General features: G+C 33.5%; 2 protein-coding genes across 3 annotated transcripts; both read right to left on the bottom strand.

The window, feature by feature from the left end:
• Positions 1–1003: 1003 nt before the first annotated feature.
• On the bottom strand, positions 1004–5140 carry LOC114380483 (succinate dehydrogenase subunit 3-1, mitochondrial-like). The gene is made up of 5 exons (XM_028339562.1): positions 4852–5140; positions 4413–4504; positions 1965–2054; positions 1439–1878; positions 1004–1298 (listed from the first exon to the last, which is right to left on the bottom strand). Exons 1-4 carry the CDS (start codon positions 5021–5023, stop codon positions 1483–1485), a joined length of 750 nt encoding a protein of 249 aa, XP_028195363.1. The 5' UTR covers positions 5024–5140; the 3' UTR covers positions 1004–1298; positions 1439–1482.
• Positions 5141–6986: 1846 nt separating this feature from the next.
• LOC114380291 (aconitate hydratase, cytoplasmic-like) lies at positions 6987–16135 on the bottom strand. 2 transcript variants are annotated; one of them, XM_028339289.1, is made up of 20 exons: positions 15740–16130; positions 15056–15160; positions 14720–14880; positions 14524–14616; positions 13601–13786; positions 13340–13501; positions 13011–13155; positions 12763–12905; positions 12619–12675; positions 12427–12506; positions 12242–12317; positions 11124–11309; positions 10873–10940; positions 10641–10759; positions 10308–10429; positions 9294–9392; positions 8376–8855; positions 7793–7891; positions 7448–7690; positions 6987–7372 (listed from the first exon to the last, which is right to left on the bottom strand). In XM_028339289.1, the coding sequence occupies exons 1-20, from the start codon at positions 15954–15956 to the stop codon at positions 7304–7306; spliced, it is 2910 nt and encodes a 969-aa protein (XP_028195090.1). In that variant the 5' UTR covers positions 15957–16130; the 3' UTR covers positions 6987–7303. The 2 variants fall into 2 exon arrangements, with proteins under 2 accessions (XP_028195090.1, XP_028195091.1); XM_028339290.1 differs by lacking the exons at positions 6987–7372; positions 7448–7690; positions 7793–7891 and adding an exon at positions 7901–8226 and having other exon boundaries at positions 15740–16135.
• Between the last annotated feature and the right edge of the window lie 1121 nt (positions 16136–17256).

The raw sequence follows: 17256 nt of genomic DNA, 5'->3' as shown, positions 1-17256 counted from the left end.
ATCTAAATTTGATACTATGTGGTGTGATTAACTCTTGTGCTAAAGTTACATCTTTTTTTGGAATACTACAACACGTATATACTCTATTTTCTTCTTCAACAAAAAGATGAAAAATTCTACAAGATCATATTCCTAACCTAACTCTCAAATCATTGTCACAAACACGATGAGAAAGTCGTATTGAAAGTATAAGTCTTAAGATTTCAAACTTCACAAATAAGACATGCTTTATTAAAATTAGGTGAAATTAATTATGATCTTGAAATAAAAGACGAAACTAATTGTTTAGTAACTTATGAGCTTCAAAATTTTGAGTTTTTATTAAGTATGACTATTCGGTATGAGATATTATTTGTTGTAAACTCCATTAGTAAAAAGTTACAATAAAAAAAATGTGTATGGACATTGCTATAGAACAATTGAAATATCTTATTTCTTTCTTCTTCTTTTTTTGAAAACTATAGAAAAGATGAATTTGAAAATACTATAATTTCTACAAAAGAAATTACTACTGAAATGAATATAAAACCTAAGTTTCGAGAAAGTCGTGTTATTTATAGAAAAAAATAATTTGATAAGAATAATGATAATAAAGTTGTTAAATCTTATTTAAGATCAATAATGTTTCAAAAAAAATTGAATGGGTTAACTTTAATATCGATTGAAAAAGAAATGTTAAAGGAAATCGATTATAATAAATAACTTTACATCGTTAAAAGCTCAAAAAATAAATTTTCAATAAAAATATTAGTTTTTGTTCAAAAAAAATCATTAGACTAAAAGATCTATTTTAAAATTCGCTTAAAACCTTTAAATACGTTGGGCCGGCCCTGGCGGTTCATGCCTTAAAAAATGTTCCCCTCTCCTAACTACCATAATTATTTTATTCAAATCTCTATTGTTTTTCACGACCCCTAGTTTACTATAAACTTCATTCATATTTCTTCCGAAATAAAAGAATAAGCAATGAATAATGCCTTGAATACCCTGCCAAAAAAATGTCTTGCATCGTACAAGGGATAATGCATTTCAAGAGTCACCAAAACTCAAATGCATTTATTAAATGCAACATTTACTTACAGCAATTTGAGAGGGCTGCAAAAAAGCATGACCAAGTGTCAGGTGCAAAATAGATGCAGTTATGCTCAGCACTAAACAGAAAGTTGTGCCAGAATTGTAATTATTAAGTCAATAATACATAACTACAATAAAGCAAATTCACATTTCTTAATGAAGTTCCTTATGACTGACAGACATATGGATGCATGCCTCCAAGGTCGAATTATGCAAAGTTCCACCTGAAAATACATGTTATACATGGTAAGAAAAAGTTAAACATGACTCAACCCCAAGCAAACCCTGATTTACAGAGCACACCAGGCTCTAATAAATGCAGCCAAAAATAGTTAAACATGAATCAAGGAAAAACATAGATTACCTCAGGTTCAAACGTACAGTTCAGGTGTCAATTGTTGATTCTAATCATAAGAATAAATGACGAATTGCACTATACAGATGATAGGACACGGCTAAGGCAGAAATCTCCATGACAAGCAGGTTGAGTTTTGATGAATAAAATATGAACTGGTAGAAAGAGTCATAGGTGAGGCTAACCAAACCCAATTTCATATAGATCATATAAAAAAGCAAAATGACACCGGCTAGGAAAGCTCCAGCAATTCTATTGAAAATTGAGAGGGTCGAAGAAAGTTGGGGCTGATAAAGAGGAAGATGAGGAGATAGCGGACGAAAACCAGATAGGTTTGTCTCACTGGTTTTACTTGGGATGTCACTCATAAAACGTTTATGACCAATCATTCCCAATGTGCCAGCTTCCATACTTCTCTCAAAACTTCTAGCCATCACGGTATTGACTACCTAATGAATGAAAATGTCATCAGCCAAGTAACAGAAGCCACATAGGCTCAACTCAATCACAGATAACTTATAATATAGGTACTCACCAATCGCATTGGACCCTGTGCAGCCCAAACTCCAGAGACACATCTAGCTCCAGCCAGCACATTCGTGTCCAGTCCAGAAGCTTTGTACCTCTGACAAAAGAGAACAATTCCACAGGAATTAGATACTAAACAGAGCTAAATCAATTTTTGTGTATCACATTCTCAGACGTAATGGCATGCACCAGTTCAATTTCTTTTTGGTATTATAGAAAAAAGATAAGAAACAAAGAAATTGTATTTTGGGCAAGATTAGACTCTGGATTTACATTTGCAATTATACCTTCCATATGTCCTCAAAAGAGGAGGTACCAGTACCACTAAACCTAGAGATAAGAAACAGTTCACAGCTACATATGTCCTCGGCAAAACATCATGTTTTGCAATGCTTGCAATAAGAAATCACTATAATCAACCCAAATAAGAAAGACTTGATAGTTGATACATACACAGAAGAAAAGGTGTGGAAATCTGGTTCCAGCTGGCTGTTAAGATTATTATCTGATTCCTGTTTTTATTAGATAATAATCGTAAAGTTTAGGTGATTTACATTTAAAGTAGATCGTTAAGTTTAGGCAGTCTAGACTGGCTAGCCCTGTTGTTGAGGGAAGAAAAGTTATCCTTCCCTTTCTAGCACTTAATTTCCCTGACACAGCTTGCTATTTATTGGCAACTATTTAGTCCAAATACAATCATCAATAGAACAAAAAAAAAAACTTTGTCCACAAAATCTACAAAAAGAAATCACAACCTAGTAAGAGCATCATGCAGAAGGTTTAGCTAAAGATAATTTTGTCAATGACCACAACAATCATAGTTATCAATCTGCATAGTGGCTATTCCCAAAAACATTATAGTGGGATAGCAGATAGTGGGAAACTGCTCCAGCAAAATTATAAATATTAGACATAAAGAATTATGTTTCATGGAAAAAAATGCTCAAAAAATTTAAAATACTCAATTGAAGACAACTTTATACTGAACGCAAAATTAAAGACATCATAAATTTTTTTAGAGGGCAGAAGAGAACACAAGAGCAACTAAAATCAAAATGAAAAACATATGGAATCCCAACAGTCACAATCTCAGATATAGAACAGAGGCACAGAGCACTGTCACAGAGAACAGGGCATTTACACAGAAGTCATGATTGACAGGAAACCAGACAATGTCACCCGAGAATGTCGGAGACAGCACCATAAAACAGTGGATGTGGGTGGTTCACTCGGCCAAAGAGCTGACAAGAGTCATTGAAATAGACTAGGGTTTCATTTTGAAAAGTTTGATTCAATTAGTGGGGAAGGGGATGGTGATGTTGGCCACCAGCCAAACACCCCTAAATGACACAGCTTCGAAGGACAAACAGAGTTTTTCATCCCATTTACAAGTTGCATCCACTATTAACGTACTAATGCCATGAAAAGTTGAAAACTCATTATTTCAGGCATGATAGCAACTGTCATGGCCACAAACAGAAAACCCAAAAACTTGAAATTGTAGAAGCCAGCACTGTGACTCAATGCCCACCACAATAGTACTGCAATTGCACAGGATTAACTACTATGACAACAACTAGCAGCCAGCATTTATTGCTCAGAACCACATAAGATAATAAGTATAGCATCTAACGAAAAAGACGTCTAGGGGGTCAAAACCCCAACGAATAGGTATGCTGTAAATTAGTTTTGAAATTTAAGGTTTGGTTATCACTCAAAAATTGAAGGACCAGTTCTAATATCATACTAAAAACTAGCACAAAATAAACCCATGAAGTTGCTTTCTACCATCAATTTAAATCAAAGTAACCTGTCTCCCTTTCTCTCTCATACAACTTCAAATTCATATTTGTCATTAATCCAGTCAAATTTCAGACATAACAATTTCAAGTTAGTGCAATTTTCAAACTTAAGAAACTAGTTTGAACTTGAACAATTCTCACCAAATTTCAAATTTTGCCAAACCTCCCCAAAAGTTATAATAGTAACCAGGACTAGTGGACAACTAAACAACAACAGCAACTAGCTTTAACTTCTGACTCCAACATACTTCATATGCATGACCAGAACCCATTAGTCTTATATCAACTTGAGAACATTTCAGCAGCTACAAAGTAAAGAGGGAGCAAAATGGTTACATCTAATCAGACTAATCTAATCTAAATAAATCAAAGTTGCAGCAGGAAAGACAAGTTCTCTTAGGACCTGTTTGGATAAAAATGAATGAGCTTCTCCATAAAAGCTAGAATTAACTTATGCATAAGTTAATTTGTAGAAGCTCTCTCGTATTAGCTTCTCCAAAAGATGATTTTTAACTTATGGTAACTTTACAAAAGTAACTTTAGACAAGCAATCACTACAAGTTAAAGGTACATGTAACATATTTGAAATCTCTTTATCAGTGACTTCACAGGGAACAAAAAGCACAAGCAAGCGGAACGAGAAAGACGCATACCGGAGAATTGATCGCATTAGAGTCACTGCCAAGCGTATTCGCAGGAACTTTGGGAAGACCGGCCAAGTTTCCACCGGAAGCGTTTTCCTTCGCTGAAACGGCATAAGCATCAAAACAAACGACAAAATCAGAACCAAAAAAAAAAACTCAGCTCCAGCTATTAGAAACAAATTAAGCTCATAAGGCAACACAAATCACACGATTTCACCAAATCAACGAAACACGAATTAAGAAAATCCTGAAATAAAAAAAAAAAGTCTTTACTGATAACCAAACTACTCTCTTCGCGTGATTACTAATAACCCTATTTATTTATGTTTCGTCAATTTACGTGGTTATCAGAACGGAACTTTAAAAAAGAAAATATCTTAACGGATTTGATGAAATAAAAAGCAACGAATTAAAAGAAAGAAAAAAGTGAGAGGGAAGGGCGAACTACCGAAAGGCATGGTAGCGGTGCTGCGGTGGAAGAGATCGGGGAGGGGAGAGATGGCTCCGATCTGAGGGAGGTCAAGTGTGGGGCCGGAGCGTGAGAGAGAGGGGAAGGTTCTAGAAAGTGAAGATGAGGAAGAGAGGAGTTTTGACTTGGTGGATCGGAGGAGCCACGACATGGTGGTGTTAGTGGTGATCGACGGAGATTGGAAGAATACTAACGAGAGAACTGAGAAGAGAAAGGATTAGTGAGATCGAGTGATGCGATGTTGGTGATTTTTTCTGGGGCGTGTGGAGGACCAACGTCAACTAGGGCTACGTGCCACGTCAACATGCTCCTTTTTTTTTTTTACACAACCAATACTTTTTTTTCATTTTTGTTTCCGCAGCATTTGGCGGGTAATAATAAATAAAATGTGCTTGATTAATTATTGATAATCTTTCCATAAATTTTTTAGAAATTAAAGAGTTATACATATTTTATTGATTATTTATCATATTATATAATTTAATAAAAAATACCATCATTTTTTACCGTAATAAAAAAATTAAACTTAGAAAAATAAAATCTTCATTTTCTTATGGGAAAGTTTTTGTGAAAATATTAATTAAAAAATATTCATAAAAAACATTTTTTCTCAAGAATGTTATTTTTTTTTAAATGCAAATCAAACTTGGGAAATTAAGAAAACATTTGATAGAGAAAAAGTATTTTCATGCCTAAAAATCATAATTCCATAAATCATGTGAGTCACATTTTCTAAGAATGAATGGAACTTGTTTGGTTATCTATTAAGAATTTTTAGATAAATTTTCTAGAAACCAAAGAATTACGCACATTTTATAAACATAATGTTTGTACTGTATTAAAAGAAAAATTAAAGTAGGAAAAATAAGATTCTCACCTCCTCCCATGAAAAGGTTTTCATGAAAAAAAATATTTAAGAAACATCCTTTCCCAAGAATGTTATTTTTTTTAAATACATATTAGCCACGAGAAATTAAGTTTTTCAATCTATAATTCTTAAAAACCAAAAACTTCTCTCTTACTAAACATCTCTTAAGTTTTTCAACCTATGATTTTTAGGAAACCCAACAAAATTCTTCTACTCAGTGTTCCCTTAGTAAATTTTCGAAAAACTTACTTCAACAATAAGAGAAAAAAGAGATAAATTTAAAATTGAAATATAATAGGTTGAGAAAAAAAATAAACACAAAAGATAATGTTGTCTAAAATATTTTTGTTTATGACATCTCTAATACATGAATTAAAAATAAAAAAATATAATAAATGAATACATAATAATCAATGAATTTTGTTATTACAAAGAGGATAAAAAAGACATGAAAAATTCAATTTTACATATCCAAATAAAAACTTTTCTTCTTCTAAAATCTAATGTCACCATAACCAATTTAATAAATGCTTCAATTCAAATATTAATTAATGATATCATTATACTTTCTTTGTTGTTATTTATCACCTCTTTCTCGTATCTTTCAATACTTAGGGTTATTACACATAGATTAAAAAATATTTAATAAAATAAAAAATTATTATATTTGGATTAAAATGACCTTATTTAATATATTAATATTTAATATTTGCATCACTAATAATAGATATTAAATTAAACAAGGATATACTTGTGAAAAATTCATTAATTAGACTTTGAAATTCTAAAACATCAAATATTTTAAGGAAAAAATAAAAAGTTAAAACATTAAAAAATGTGAAAATGAGATAATATAAGATTCAATTATTTAATTCATAAGAATTAGGAAAAACAATTAATTTAATTATAAAAATAAATACTCATTTCATTAATGTTTTTCTCTCTCTTCTGATTAATTGTTTATCAATACACTTAAGTTGGGGTATTTTAGTCTAATGAAATAATATAAGCTTCCTCAAATCACTGTAAAGTATAATATGAGGTATACCTTTTAAGGCAATTTTAAATTTTGCCATAATTTTACCCTAAAACTCAATTTGACATAGAAAAAATGAGAGACTTGCTTTTAAAACTTAGTTCACAAAATGAAATTATTAAAACTTAAATTTCTAACCTTTGATTCAAACTTAATCTTATTCCATTTTCTACGTATTATTCTACTCTACTCAGCTGTTCATCGTATATGCAAACAAAGCCTAAAGAAAGAAATTTTCACTACCATAACACTGCATTAGCAGACCGAGTGCCGCGCGCAATTGACAGGGTTCACACTTCACGTCGGCTTTTACACAATTGTCCCCATTTTCAAGGGGCAGGGTTATCGCACAATCAAATGAATCACCGTTTACCGGTCTGGTCTAATAATTAATAAGCTTGAAAACTGTCGAAATCCCCCTCTAAAAAAAGGGATCTTTTCCTATCTCTCAGAAAATTATTCTCACATTTTACAACTTTAAAAGCATATGGGAACAATGACCTTGGAATTTTCAATCGGCTATGGCTTCACTGCTTAATGAGGTTCCTTATGACATATGGAAGTATGCCTCCGTGGTTGAAGTAAGCAAGTTCGACCTGAAAATACAACAGTGAAGCTCTAGTATGCGATGCGACCATAAAAAAAATGCATCAATGAGAAGGTTAAATTACCTCAGTGTCAAAGCGTGCTGTGCAAGTGAAAGATTTTCCATTATCGGTTGTGACTGTCACATCTTGGCCAGGCCTAATCTCATTGATAATACTTGGTAGTTCAATTGTATAACGTTCATGACCAGTTAATCCCAATGTGTCCGCATCCTCACCGGGTTTGAAGCAAAGAGGAATGATACCCATTCCTACCAAGTTACTGCGATGAATTCTCTCGAAACTCTTGGCTATCACAGCTTTGACTCCCTGTTGTTGAAATGCAATTGTCATCAACCACCAGGAATTTAACCTTTATGCTTTAAGAAAGAAAAATAGAAAATTCAAATTATAATATATAAAGGAACTCACCAGTAGCATTGGACCCTTGGCAGCCCAATCTCTAGAACTTCCACTGCCATATTCAGCTCCAGCTAGCACAATGGTGTCTTGCCCAGAAGCCTTGTATCTCTGGCATGAGAGAACAATTCCAGGGGATTAGAAAATGATGGCCTGTCACAGTCTCTGGTACAATGGGAGTCACTAATTCTCTTTTTTCTTGAGAGAAGAAAAGGGGGAATTGTATTTCATGCACAGTACACAGTGGATTTAGAGCCACAATAATACCCTCCACCACGTCATTAAAGGAGAGTTGCTACCAAATCAAGAGATAATCTTCACATGCCCTTAGTATTATCTATTTGAACAAACAAGACTCGATAGTTGATGCATAGAGGGAAGTAAACGGATATGTTACAAATGTAGCATTTGGAAGAGATTTTGTCATAAAGACATTCTCTGAATCTCTGCTAGTATTTTGAAATAAATATAGAAAAACATCAGCACCAGCAAATATCATTAAAAATAAAATACACTAATACAGTATGTTTTGCCATTTGAAAGGCTATAAAGCAGTAAACAAAAAATTGCCATATTTGAGTAGGACATAACTCACCGTAGCTGCATCAAACACATAAAGTTTTTCCCCTGTTGGAATGTGAATTGTCTTCGGGCCAACTTCCCCATTCAAAAGCTTGTTAACAAGACGAATGTTGGCAAAAGTCCCCCTTGCCATCACCTCATCATTGCCTCGACGACTTCCATAAGAATTGAAGTCCTTGCGTTCCACCCCATGCTCAACAAGGTATTTGGCAGCAGGACTGTCCTTGTGAATGCTTCCAGCTGGAGAAATATGATCAGTGGTTATACTGTCACCAAAATTCAGTAGGCAATAAGCATCTTTTACACCATGAGGTCCAGGAGGATCCATGGTCATGCTCTTGAAGTAAGGGGGTTCATGGATATATGTTGAGTCAGGGTCCCATGAGTATAGAGTGTCAGCAGGAACTTGTAGTTGATTCCACATTGGGTTCCCTTTGGTAATAGCCTCATATGTACTTCGAAACATCTCAGGCAACACACTGGATTGGACAACCTAAGATAAAAGTCACCCAAAGTTAATTTTTCCATGTATAACATTGTATATTTAGATAAAATTGAATATAGTAAGCAAATTTGATAATCCACACTCCACACCAGGTAGAGGGTGCTCTGGTATGGGCAAATTGGTAGACCAAATTGGTCAAGGACCTCAGACTAAAAAGGTTTCCACATAAAACAATAAAGTGACGCATGAAGGATCTCAATAAGGAGAATCAGTTACCGAAATGGAAGAGAGAGAAGGATAGGAGCTAGCAAAGCTAGATATAGGGGGAATGCGAATTTCAGCCAATGTTTTTTTTTTGCATTCTTCTTCATTATTCTTACCAGTATAGCCTTCTAGTGTTTCTGTGGAAATTCCTTAGTTTCATAAATAAATAAGCATTCCAGCAGTTGAGTGTGCTTAGATATATCAAAATTAGGCATCAATTACCTTAGCAATTTCTTCAGTAGATGGCCAAATATCCCTCAAGTAGACATTCTTTCCATCCTTCCCTGTCCCAATTGGCTCCTTCTCAAAGTCAATGTCAACCTGGAAATTTGACCCAAAGATTTTATATTGAGGTCCAACAACATTTCAGGTTTTATTTTTAACTTAAATTTCATCATTATTTTAATAAAAATAAATAAAATAAGTATCCTGCCAACAAAAGAAGGCTCTAAATAATCTTTATAGTCAATAGATAAAAGAACATTTGAAAATTGAAAAATATTGGTTCATTATATGACATTATCTGTCACTGTCAGGAAAAATTTTACGAATAACAAATTTCATAGTCAAATACTTTTTCACTAGACAAAAACAATGATCAAAATAGTAGGGCCTATTTGATTTGAGAAAACATTCTTTGTTTTCCTTTATTTTAATTTTCAAAAATTTGTACAAGGAACAGTGAAACGGGGTTATATTGTTTTCCATGCTTTTACCAATTTTTGGAAACATAAAACAAAGTGAAAACAAAGTGGCATTTTTTGTAATTAATTGTGAAAAAAATGAAAACAAAAAGTTTTATCAAACCAAACAGGCCCTTAATGTTTCATATGCACACACTTGCAACTATTATTGTATGTCTTGAGTCCATAACTAGACTTCTGGATGTAAGTATCCAAAAGGTTAGAATAAAGCCATCATATTTGTTATCAGAAAATTGAGAAGAATACAAAGGAAATGTACAATGCATTTGTACTTTACTTGAGTCCAAATACATTACACATAGCTCAAATCTGCTGATTCAGACATACAAATGAGAATGATGCAACTAACTAGCAGTCAATACCAATGCTTGTGATTAGCCTGAAATAATTTTATGATTTATCTGTTTTATTTACTTCAAAAGAATGAATCAACTATCTATTTCACTTTACAAAGAAAGATAAAAATCAGAGAAAAAGAAACAACCAAAAACAAATTATATACACGTTAGGATTATAAATTAGACATACATACCGTGCCAGCAAGAGCATAAGCAACAACTAGAGGAGGAGAAGCAAGGTAGTTAGCTCTTGTCAATGCATGTACTCGGCCCTCAAAATTACGATTCCCAGACAACACAGCAGCTGCTACAATGTCTGCATCAGAACACACAAAAACGAAATCAATAAATATGTCTAGGAGACTAGAAGGGTATCTATAGGTATAAAAAAGAAAAAAAAATTATGCAACAAAAATATCTGATAGGATATCTAAAAGTTGCAAACAAACAAAAATATCTGAGAAAACTAAAAGTTGCAGAGAAATCAGCTGCGGTTCAAGAAATTGTATTTTGTTACAAAATATGACCATTTTCTGAGATGGCAGAAGCAACGGACTCTTCCAGCTCTCCAGAATTGCCAATACATGTAGTACAGCCAAATCCAACAATATGAAAACCTTGTTCATTTAGATATTTTTGCAGTCCACTGCCAAAAAAGTAGAAACAAATAAAAGATCAGAATATATTTTCCCTAAATTGTGCAGAGGGGAAGTGACTACATTATAATACAAATTACTTTCAATATGAAGCACAAAATACCTCTGGAGTAGATATTTTGTAACAACTCCAGAGCCTGGAGCAAGACTTGTTTTAACCCAAGGATTGACCTGGCAAAATAGTGAAAACAGCACACAAATAGAATCAAGAAAAGAAAAGGACCACACAAAAAGACACAATTTTTTCCTTTTATTATGTGAAGCAAAACCAGACACCAGAAGATAAGGACTTCATCCTTAAAAGGAGAGAAGTAGTATTGTCATAGTTTTTTATATTATTCTGTTGTGCCTAACCTGTAAACCAAGCTCATGAGCCTTTTTTGCAACAAGACCAGCACCAAGCATAACACTTGGGTTTGATGTATTTGTACAGCTTGTAATTGCAGCAATCACAACACTGCCATGCTTGAGTTCCGCTGGCTGCCCATGGAAATCAAATTTTGCAACTTTTCCTTGTGCCTCTTTTGGTATAGCAAATCCCTGTATTTAAATAAAACATTCAAGAAATGAAGTATCTTATAGGGTTCTCATCAGACAACAGTCACTGGAACATGGATGATTACACTTCTGCATATTCAATTACAATGAAGAAAAAATGTCTTATACTGTGGGAGATTCCCCTCCAGCCATTTACATGGATCTCCCAAACACTCACTCACAGGATAAGAAAGAAAGCATACATAAAACCAAATAGAGGCTTTGACATCATTGCTGCTGTTAAGGTCCCCAGAACAAAGTCTCACAAAAATAGGAACATGAGTCATGGATAAGAATGAATGAGAGTCTTGACTTTTTCAAAGGCCAGAAAACATATCATGCATAAGTGGTCACTAATAGCTTGGTGCTCAAGCTAGTGAGAGCCACCAAAAGTTGATAAATATAATGAACATGTGAATGGAATAGAACTGATGTTGATGAACACCAACTATATTAGTAAGATAGCGTTGCTGTTTCAGGCATTAAGTAAGTTGATGAAACATTATAAAAATAGACCATGTATATTCTAAAGATTTTGGCAAATGGCATTGAATCTGCAAGTTGAAGGTCTACTGTCTACATTAAACAATTAAAAAAAGTGTCGAGGTTTGATGGTTTTAGTTATTTTAACAGAATGATTTAAGTTTGTGTGAGAAAACCAATTTGTATCAGAAGTAACAATTTCAACTATGAAAATCTAGGTAAGCAACCATAGACAATGAAGCAATGCTATTAGTTTGTCCATTACAGCAGACAAATACTGAAAGTGAGACTTAGAACCCAATTAGCATTTTATCACAAAAACAAATATGTAGGAAATAGCAATTCTGCTTACAACTATCAACACTTAATTTAACAGACTACAAAAACATTTTTTCTTCTTATAAGACCAAAACATAAAAAATAAGGTTTTTGAATATCACAGTATTACTAACCTTAAACCCAACTTTGTTATCAAGACAAGCATGCCAATCGGCCTTCATTTCTTTCAAAGGTACCCGATCATGGGGTCTACAAAGAACATCATTTAATATGAATTATTACATTGTTAATAGGATAAAAGTTGAAATAAAACCTACATTGCAATACAGGGCAACACATGAAAGATATAGGATCTTACCTCTTTGGTCCTGAAATACACGGTTCAACATCGGAAAGGTTTAATTCAAGATACGATGAATACACTCTGTCTTGTTGCGGCTGAATTTATTGAAAATAAATTAGCATTCTATACCTCCAATATGCATGTATGCATATGTCATTTTGTTAAAAAGGATAAGTGTATGGGGCAATGGCATTCTATTAATGCTACCTCATTATAGTCAACAAACAGTTTGTTTTCCCTGAGATAAGACTCTATCATGGCCACCTGTAACCAGACAAAATGAAGATGAATAGATCTATAAGCACACTTCACATCAGAACATAGTAAATGAGTTTGATATATGGCACTGACAATCTCATCACTTCTTCCTGTTAACTTGAGATATTGTAGTGTAACATGATCCACAGGGAAGAAGCCCATGGTGGCACCATATTCAGGAGACATATTGGCAATAGTGGCCCTGTCAGCCAAAGATAATTCACCCATACCATCACCTAGAGAACAAAATAAATAACTGTTAATCAGCAAGGACAATCACTGTAATTTTAAAAAAAGAAGAAAAATTTATGCAACAGTAGACCTCAAGAGAACTTAATTACCATAAAATTCAACAAATTTCCCCACAACACCATGCTTTCTGAGAATTTGAGTCACAGTTAGAACTAAGTCTGTTGCTGTAACACCATTGCGTAGTTTTCCAGATAACTTGAACCCAACAACACCGGGCAAAACCATGCTCAAAGGCTGTTAAGTATCATTGCACACACAGCAAAGCAATCATCACACTTCAAGATAAAGCAAATAAATAAACACTTCTACCGAGTCATGTGCGCCATCAAAATTCATTAATCAGTAGTGTTTTGAATAGAATTAAGATTGACATTCATGGCATTACATGTTTATATAACAAGATCACAAGGTAATTTACCTGACCAAGCATTGCTGCCTCAGCTTCAATACCTCCAACTCCCCATCCAGCAACACCAAGCCCATCTATCATAGTGGTATGTGAATCAGTCCCAACCACACTGTCAGGATAGAGTAGGCCCTCATTGTTGAATACAACCCTTCCAAGATATTCAAGATTGACCTGGAATTCAAGACATCAAACTACAAGTCCCCAACATTAATGATAAAAAGAACAATTAAATTCCATGAAATCATTTTGCATCTTTGTTTCCAAACTTACCTGATGTACTATACCAGAACCGGGAGGAACAACAAGCATGTTACGGAATGCAGTTGACCCCCATTTAAGAAAAGCAAACCTCTCCTTGTTTCTCTGAAATTCAAGCTCCATATTGGCCTGCACTGCATTATCTGACCTTGTAACGTCAACTTGAACTGAATGATCAATGACAAGATCCACAGGAACCTGTCCACAATTATAGCTTAGAAGTTAGGGCCACTTCTAACAAGCATCAAATATAAGAAAAATATGTCTAATACAGTGTTTACTCAAACTCCAAAAACCCAATAACTACATAGAAAAAGGAGTTAGTTGACAAATTTTGTGTGGGTAGTCACTCAACCTTTGAAGTACTTTTAAGTCAAACTAGTTTAGAAGAATTTCCGTCACGTTTTATTTAAATGAAGTTTTCCCCACTAGTCTCCTATTCTCCCTCAAATATCTATAATTTCAAAAATGATTCACCAGACAACATTTGTCATTAAAATTAAGCAAATTTTAGACATATATAAGTATTATTTGAACATTTAAGATACTAGTTCTATCTTGATTGGTTCTGACCCTTATTTAAAAGATTGCCAAATTCCACCAAAATAAAAATAAACTAGGGAAACTAAATATATTGGAAAATATTTTTCAGATACTATCAACTGCAGAAGTTTTAGCAGCTATATGGTAAAGATAGCACAAATGGTTAATTCTAGATAAAAGCTATTTTTTCTTAAATGAAGGACATTTAAAACTTTTTTTACTGTGCATAACAAATAAGAAGTAATATTACAGAAGGAATTGCGAGTTCAAACTTCAAAGTACATGTATCACTCCCTGATGTAGAGTTAAAAATTTGAAATCTCTTGGTGATTGTGATCAATGAATTTATACAGAACAAAAGCACATGCTAGTGTAATAAGAAAGATGCATACCAGAGGGTTGATCTTATTTGAATCACTTCCAAGCTTATTCATAGCATCACGCATGCAAGCCAGGTCAACAACAGCAGGAACTCCAGTAAAATCCTGTGCAGAGAAAAAAAGTTCAAAAGAACAACATATTACTGAGTATCACCCATCCCTACACAGTTATTTCACTGTATCCAGGTTCCAGATGTTAGCAAGATACCTGCAAGAGAACACGGGCGGGCTTGAATGGAATCTCAACTTGCTTTGTAGAATTGTTTTCCCAGTCAAGGATCTTCTCAACATCTTCTTTTTTTACTTGAAAATTGTCACAATTACGAATGGCAGATTCAAGGAGAATCCTGATGGAGTATGGCAACCTGTCTGTTATACAGGCATAAAGTTGATACCATAAGTAACAAAAGTGTCACACAGGACACAAGATAAAACAAAAATGAAAGTACCAACATCATGTATTTTAATCAAGACTCCATCACATTTAACAAATAACATGATTCAAACCATGAACAAAACCAGGTAACCCAAGTTAGCAAATTACCAATTCTCGGATCATTGAGAGAAGGAAGACTGTAGAACTTTCCAAACTCGCCGCCACCAGGCTTTGGGAGACTGGTCAAGTTTCCCTTGAAAGGATTTTCATTGGCTGAAATGAACAATAATCAGAACACAAAATTCAGCACTAGACATTATAAACATACGCGCATCATAAATATAAATTCACACAATGACAGCAAGATAATGCAAATTACACTACTCCCCCAACCAAACGTGATACATTAATCTCCTTTTGTTGTTTCTTTCTTTTACTCTCGTTACCAAAACATAGACCTACACTCTCGGATGAAAAGTTTTTAACACTGATCAATAAAAAATTATCGGTAATTTTTATAAAAGTCAAATATCTTATCATATATGACACTGTATTACGGTGGTTACCAAAAGAAATATATGACAGTGTATGATTAGATGACGGTTTAGAGGGAAAAAAAAATTACTCTGAAGATGCAGAGTTTATTTTCTCATATTATTTATTCTTTTTAAAAAAAACTGAAATAAAAAAATATCACTACAACAATCAACACATACTCGTGTAGGAAAGCTAAACAGAATACAAAAAATGGAAACGAAAATGCGAAATTCAAAAACGGAATTGGAGAAATGAACAACAAAATATGAGGTCAAAAAAAGAAACGCTACGAGAGAGAAAGGAGGAGGGAAGCACCCATGGTGGCGACGGCGCTGATCCGAGGACGGGGAGTGAGCGGAGAGGCGGAATGGAGGCGGTGGCTCCACCGCGGAACGGAGCAGAGGAGGGAACGAGCGGTGGCGGAGAAGGAAGAAGTGCAGGGAGTGAAAGAAGCGAAGTTTCTAGAAGGAGAGGGAAAGAAGAGTTTAGGCCTGGTTGCTCTGAGGAGCGAAGAGGCCGTTGTTATATACATGTTGGCCAGCCAGGACAAGGATGGGTGGAGAAAAGACTAAAGAGTGACCAAAATTGTAACGGCTTTGTTTTGTGGCGTCTTTTGCTACGACGACAAAGAGAGAAATGGAAGGGTATGGCGCGTGCCTTGATGATGATGACTATGACTATTGATCGCGCCACCATTGAGGCTGAGCTCACGTGCTCTGTTTTTATCAACTACTGTGACTGTTACGTAAACTAGCACTACCAGCTATTCTTCCAAGCACCGGGCATCCAGGAGTAGGGTAAATGGTACAGGATTTCCAATTTTTACTATCAGAAATAAATTATGTTCAAATGAATAATATTCATAGTGTGTGTTTATGATGTCTGACGTGATTCTTGTAAATATTTTCATACTAATACTATATCACGATTAGAAAAAAGGTTATCCATTAACTAAAATATACAATATAAGTATTTATTTATATAACTAAAATTTATAATCGCAAATATATTTTAATATATAAATTATATCTGACGGTAAAAAAAAACTGTCAAAAAGCAAGGTCGGTCCATGCATAAAAAAATTAAAATTCTTACTTAGGCCTTCAAAAAAATTAGGCTTAAAAAATATATATTAATAATTATAAGACTCATATTTTCTTATAATATTCAAAAAAATAATATAAAAAAATATAATTTAAATTTTTTATACGACCCATAATTGTATTGTTTAGTTTTTACTTAAAATTAATTAATCATTAATTTTTTTATTAATTAGTTCGTCTCTTGATTGGTTATATCAAAAGTCTCTCATTCTGAATATATATCAACTTTCATTAAAATTAATCTAAAATCTTTTTTCTTATTTTTTCTCATTTCTAACAATAATACAAAATGCACTCTCTATTCTCTCCCAATTTAGTTTAAATATCACTTTCATTCTCATTTATACTCTCTGTGATTCTTTTTTCTTATAGATTATTCTTCATGTATTGTCATTTGATTAAGTATGTTTATTGATTTTTTTTCAATATTTCTTGTTTTGCTTTTGATTTGTGGCTTGGCTTTAATCTCTTATTTCGATTCACATGTAAGGTATTACATATGTTATTTTACTAATTCTTCTATCCATTTGGCAAATCATTTGAATATTTTATGCGTTTTTTGCTTTTTGAAATACAGTTGTAATTTTTATAATTTTTCTATATTTCAATTCTAGTATTATTTTTGTATAATTTCTTGAAATTCTAAAATATTTTAGTTTTACATTTATTGGTTTCAAAGTTCTGAGAGCATTGTGGTGAAGTATCTCAATTCAACAAAGTATATAAAGA

Source organism: Glycine soja, chromosome 12, assembly GCF_004193775.1.
Source record: "Glycine soja cultivar W05 chromosome 12, ASM419377v2, whole genome shotgun sequence".
NCBI classification, from domain to species: domain Eukaryota; kingdom Viridiplantae; phylum Streptophyta; class Magnoliopsida; order Fabales; family Fabaceae; genus Glycine; species Glycine soja.
The sequence above is the reverse complement of the archived record's forward strand: the minus strand, read 5'-3'. Positions and strand labels throughout refer to the sequence as shown.

What these genes read in the sequence shown, in the direction of transcription:
- LOC114380483 (XM_028339562.1), bottom strand. Translation starts at nt 5,023, where the DNA reads ATGTCGTGGCTCCTCCGATCCACCAAGTCAAAACTCCTCTCTTCCTCA. An exon ending in CACCGCTACCATGCCTTTCG is followed by an intron (nt 4,505 to 4,851) that starts GTAGTTCGCCCT and finishes ATGCCGTTTCAG; the next exon opens with CGAAGGAAAACGCTTCCGGT. An exon ending in CTAATGCGATCAATTCTCCG is followed by an intron (nt 2,055 to 4,412) that starts GTATGCGTCTTT and finishes CTCTTTTGTCAG; the next exon opens with AGGTACAAAGCTTCTGGACT.
- LOC114380291 (XM_028339289.1), bottom strand. Translation starts at nt 15,956, where the DNA reads ATGTATATAACAACGGCCTCTTCGCTCCTCAGAGCAACCAGGCCTAAA. An exon ending in ATGTGTTTGATGCAGCTACG is followed by an intron (nt 7,892 to 8,375) that starts GTGAGTTATGTC and finishes CTCTCATGCCAG; the next exon opens with AGATACAAGGCTTCTGGGCA. An exon ending in CAGCACGCTTTGACACTGAG is followed by an intron (nt 7,373 to 7,447) that starts GTAATTTAACCT and finishes TTGTATTTTCAG; the next exon opens with GTCGAACTTGCTTACTTCAA.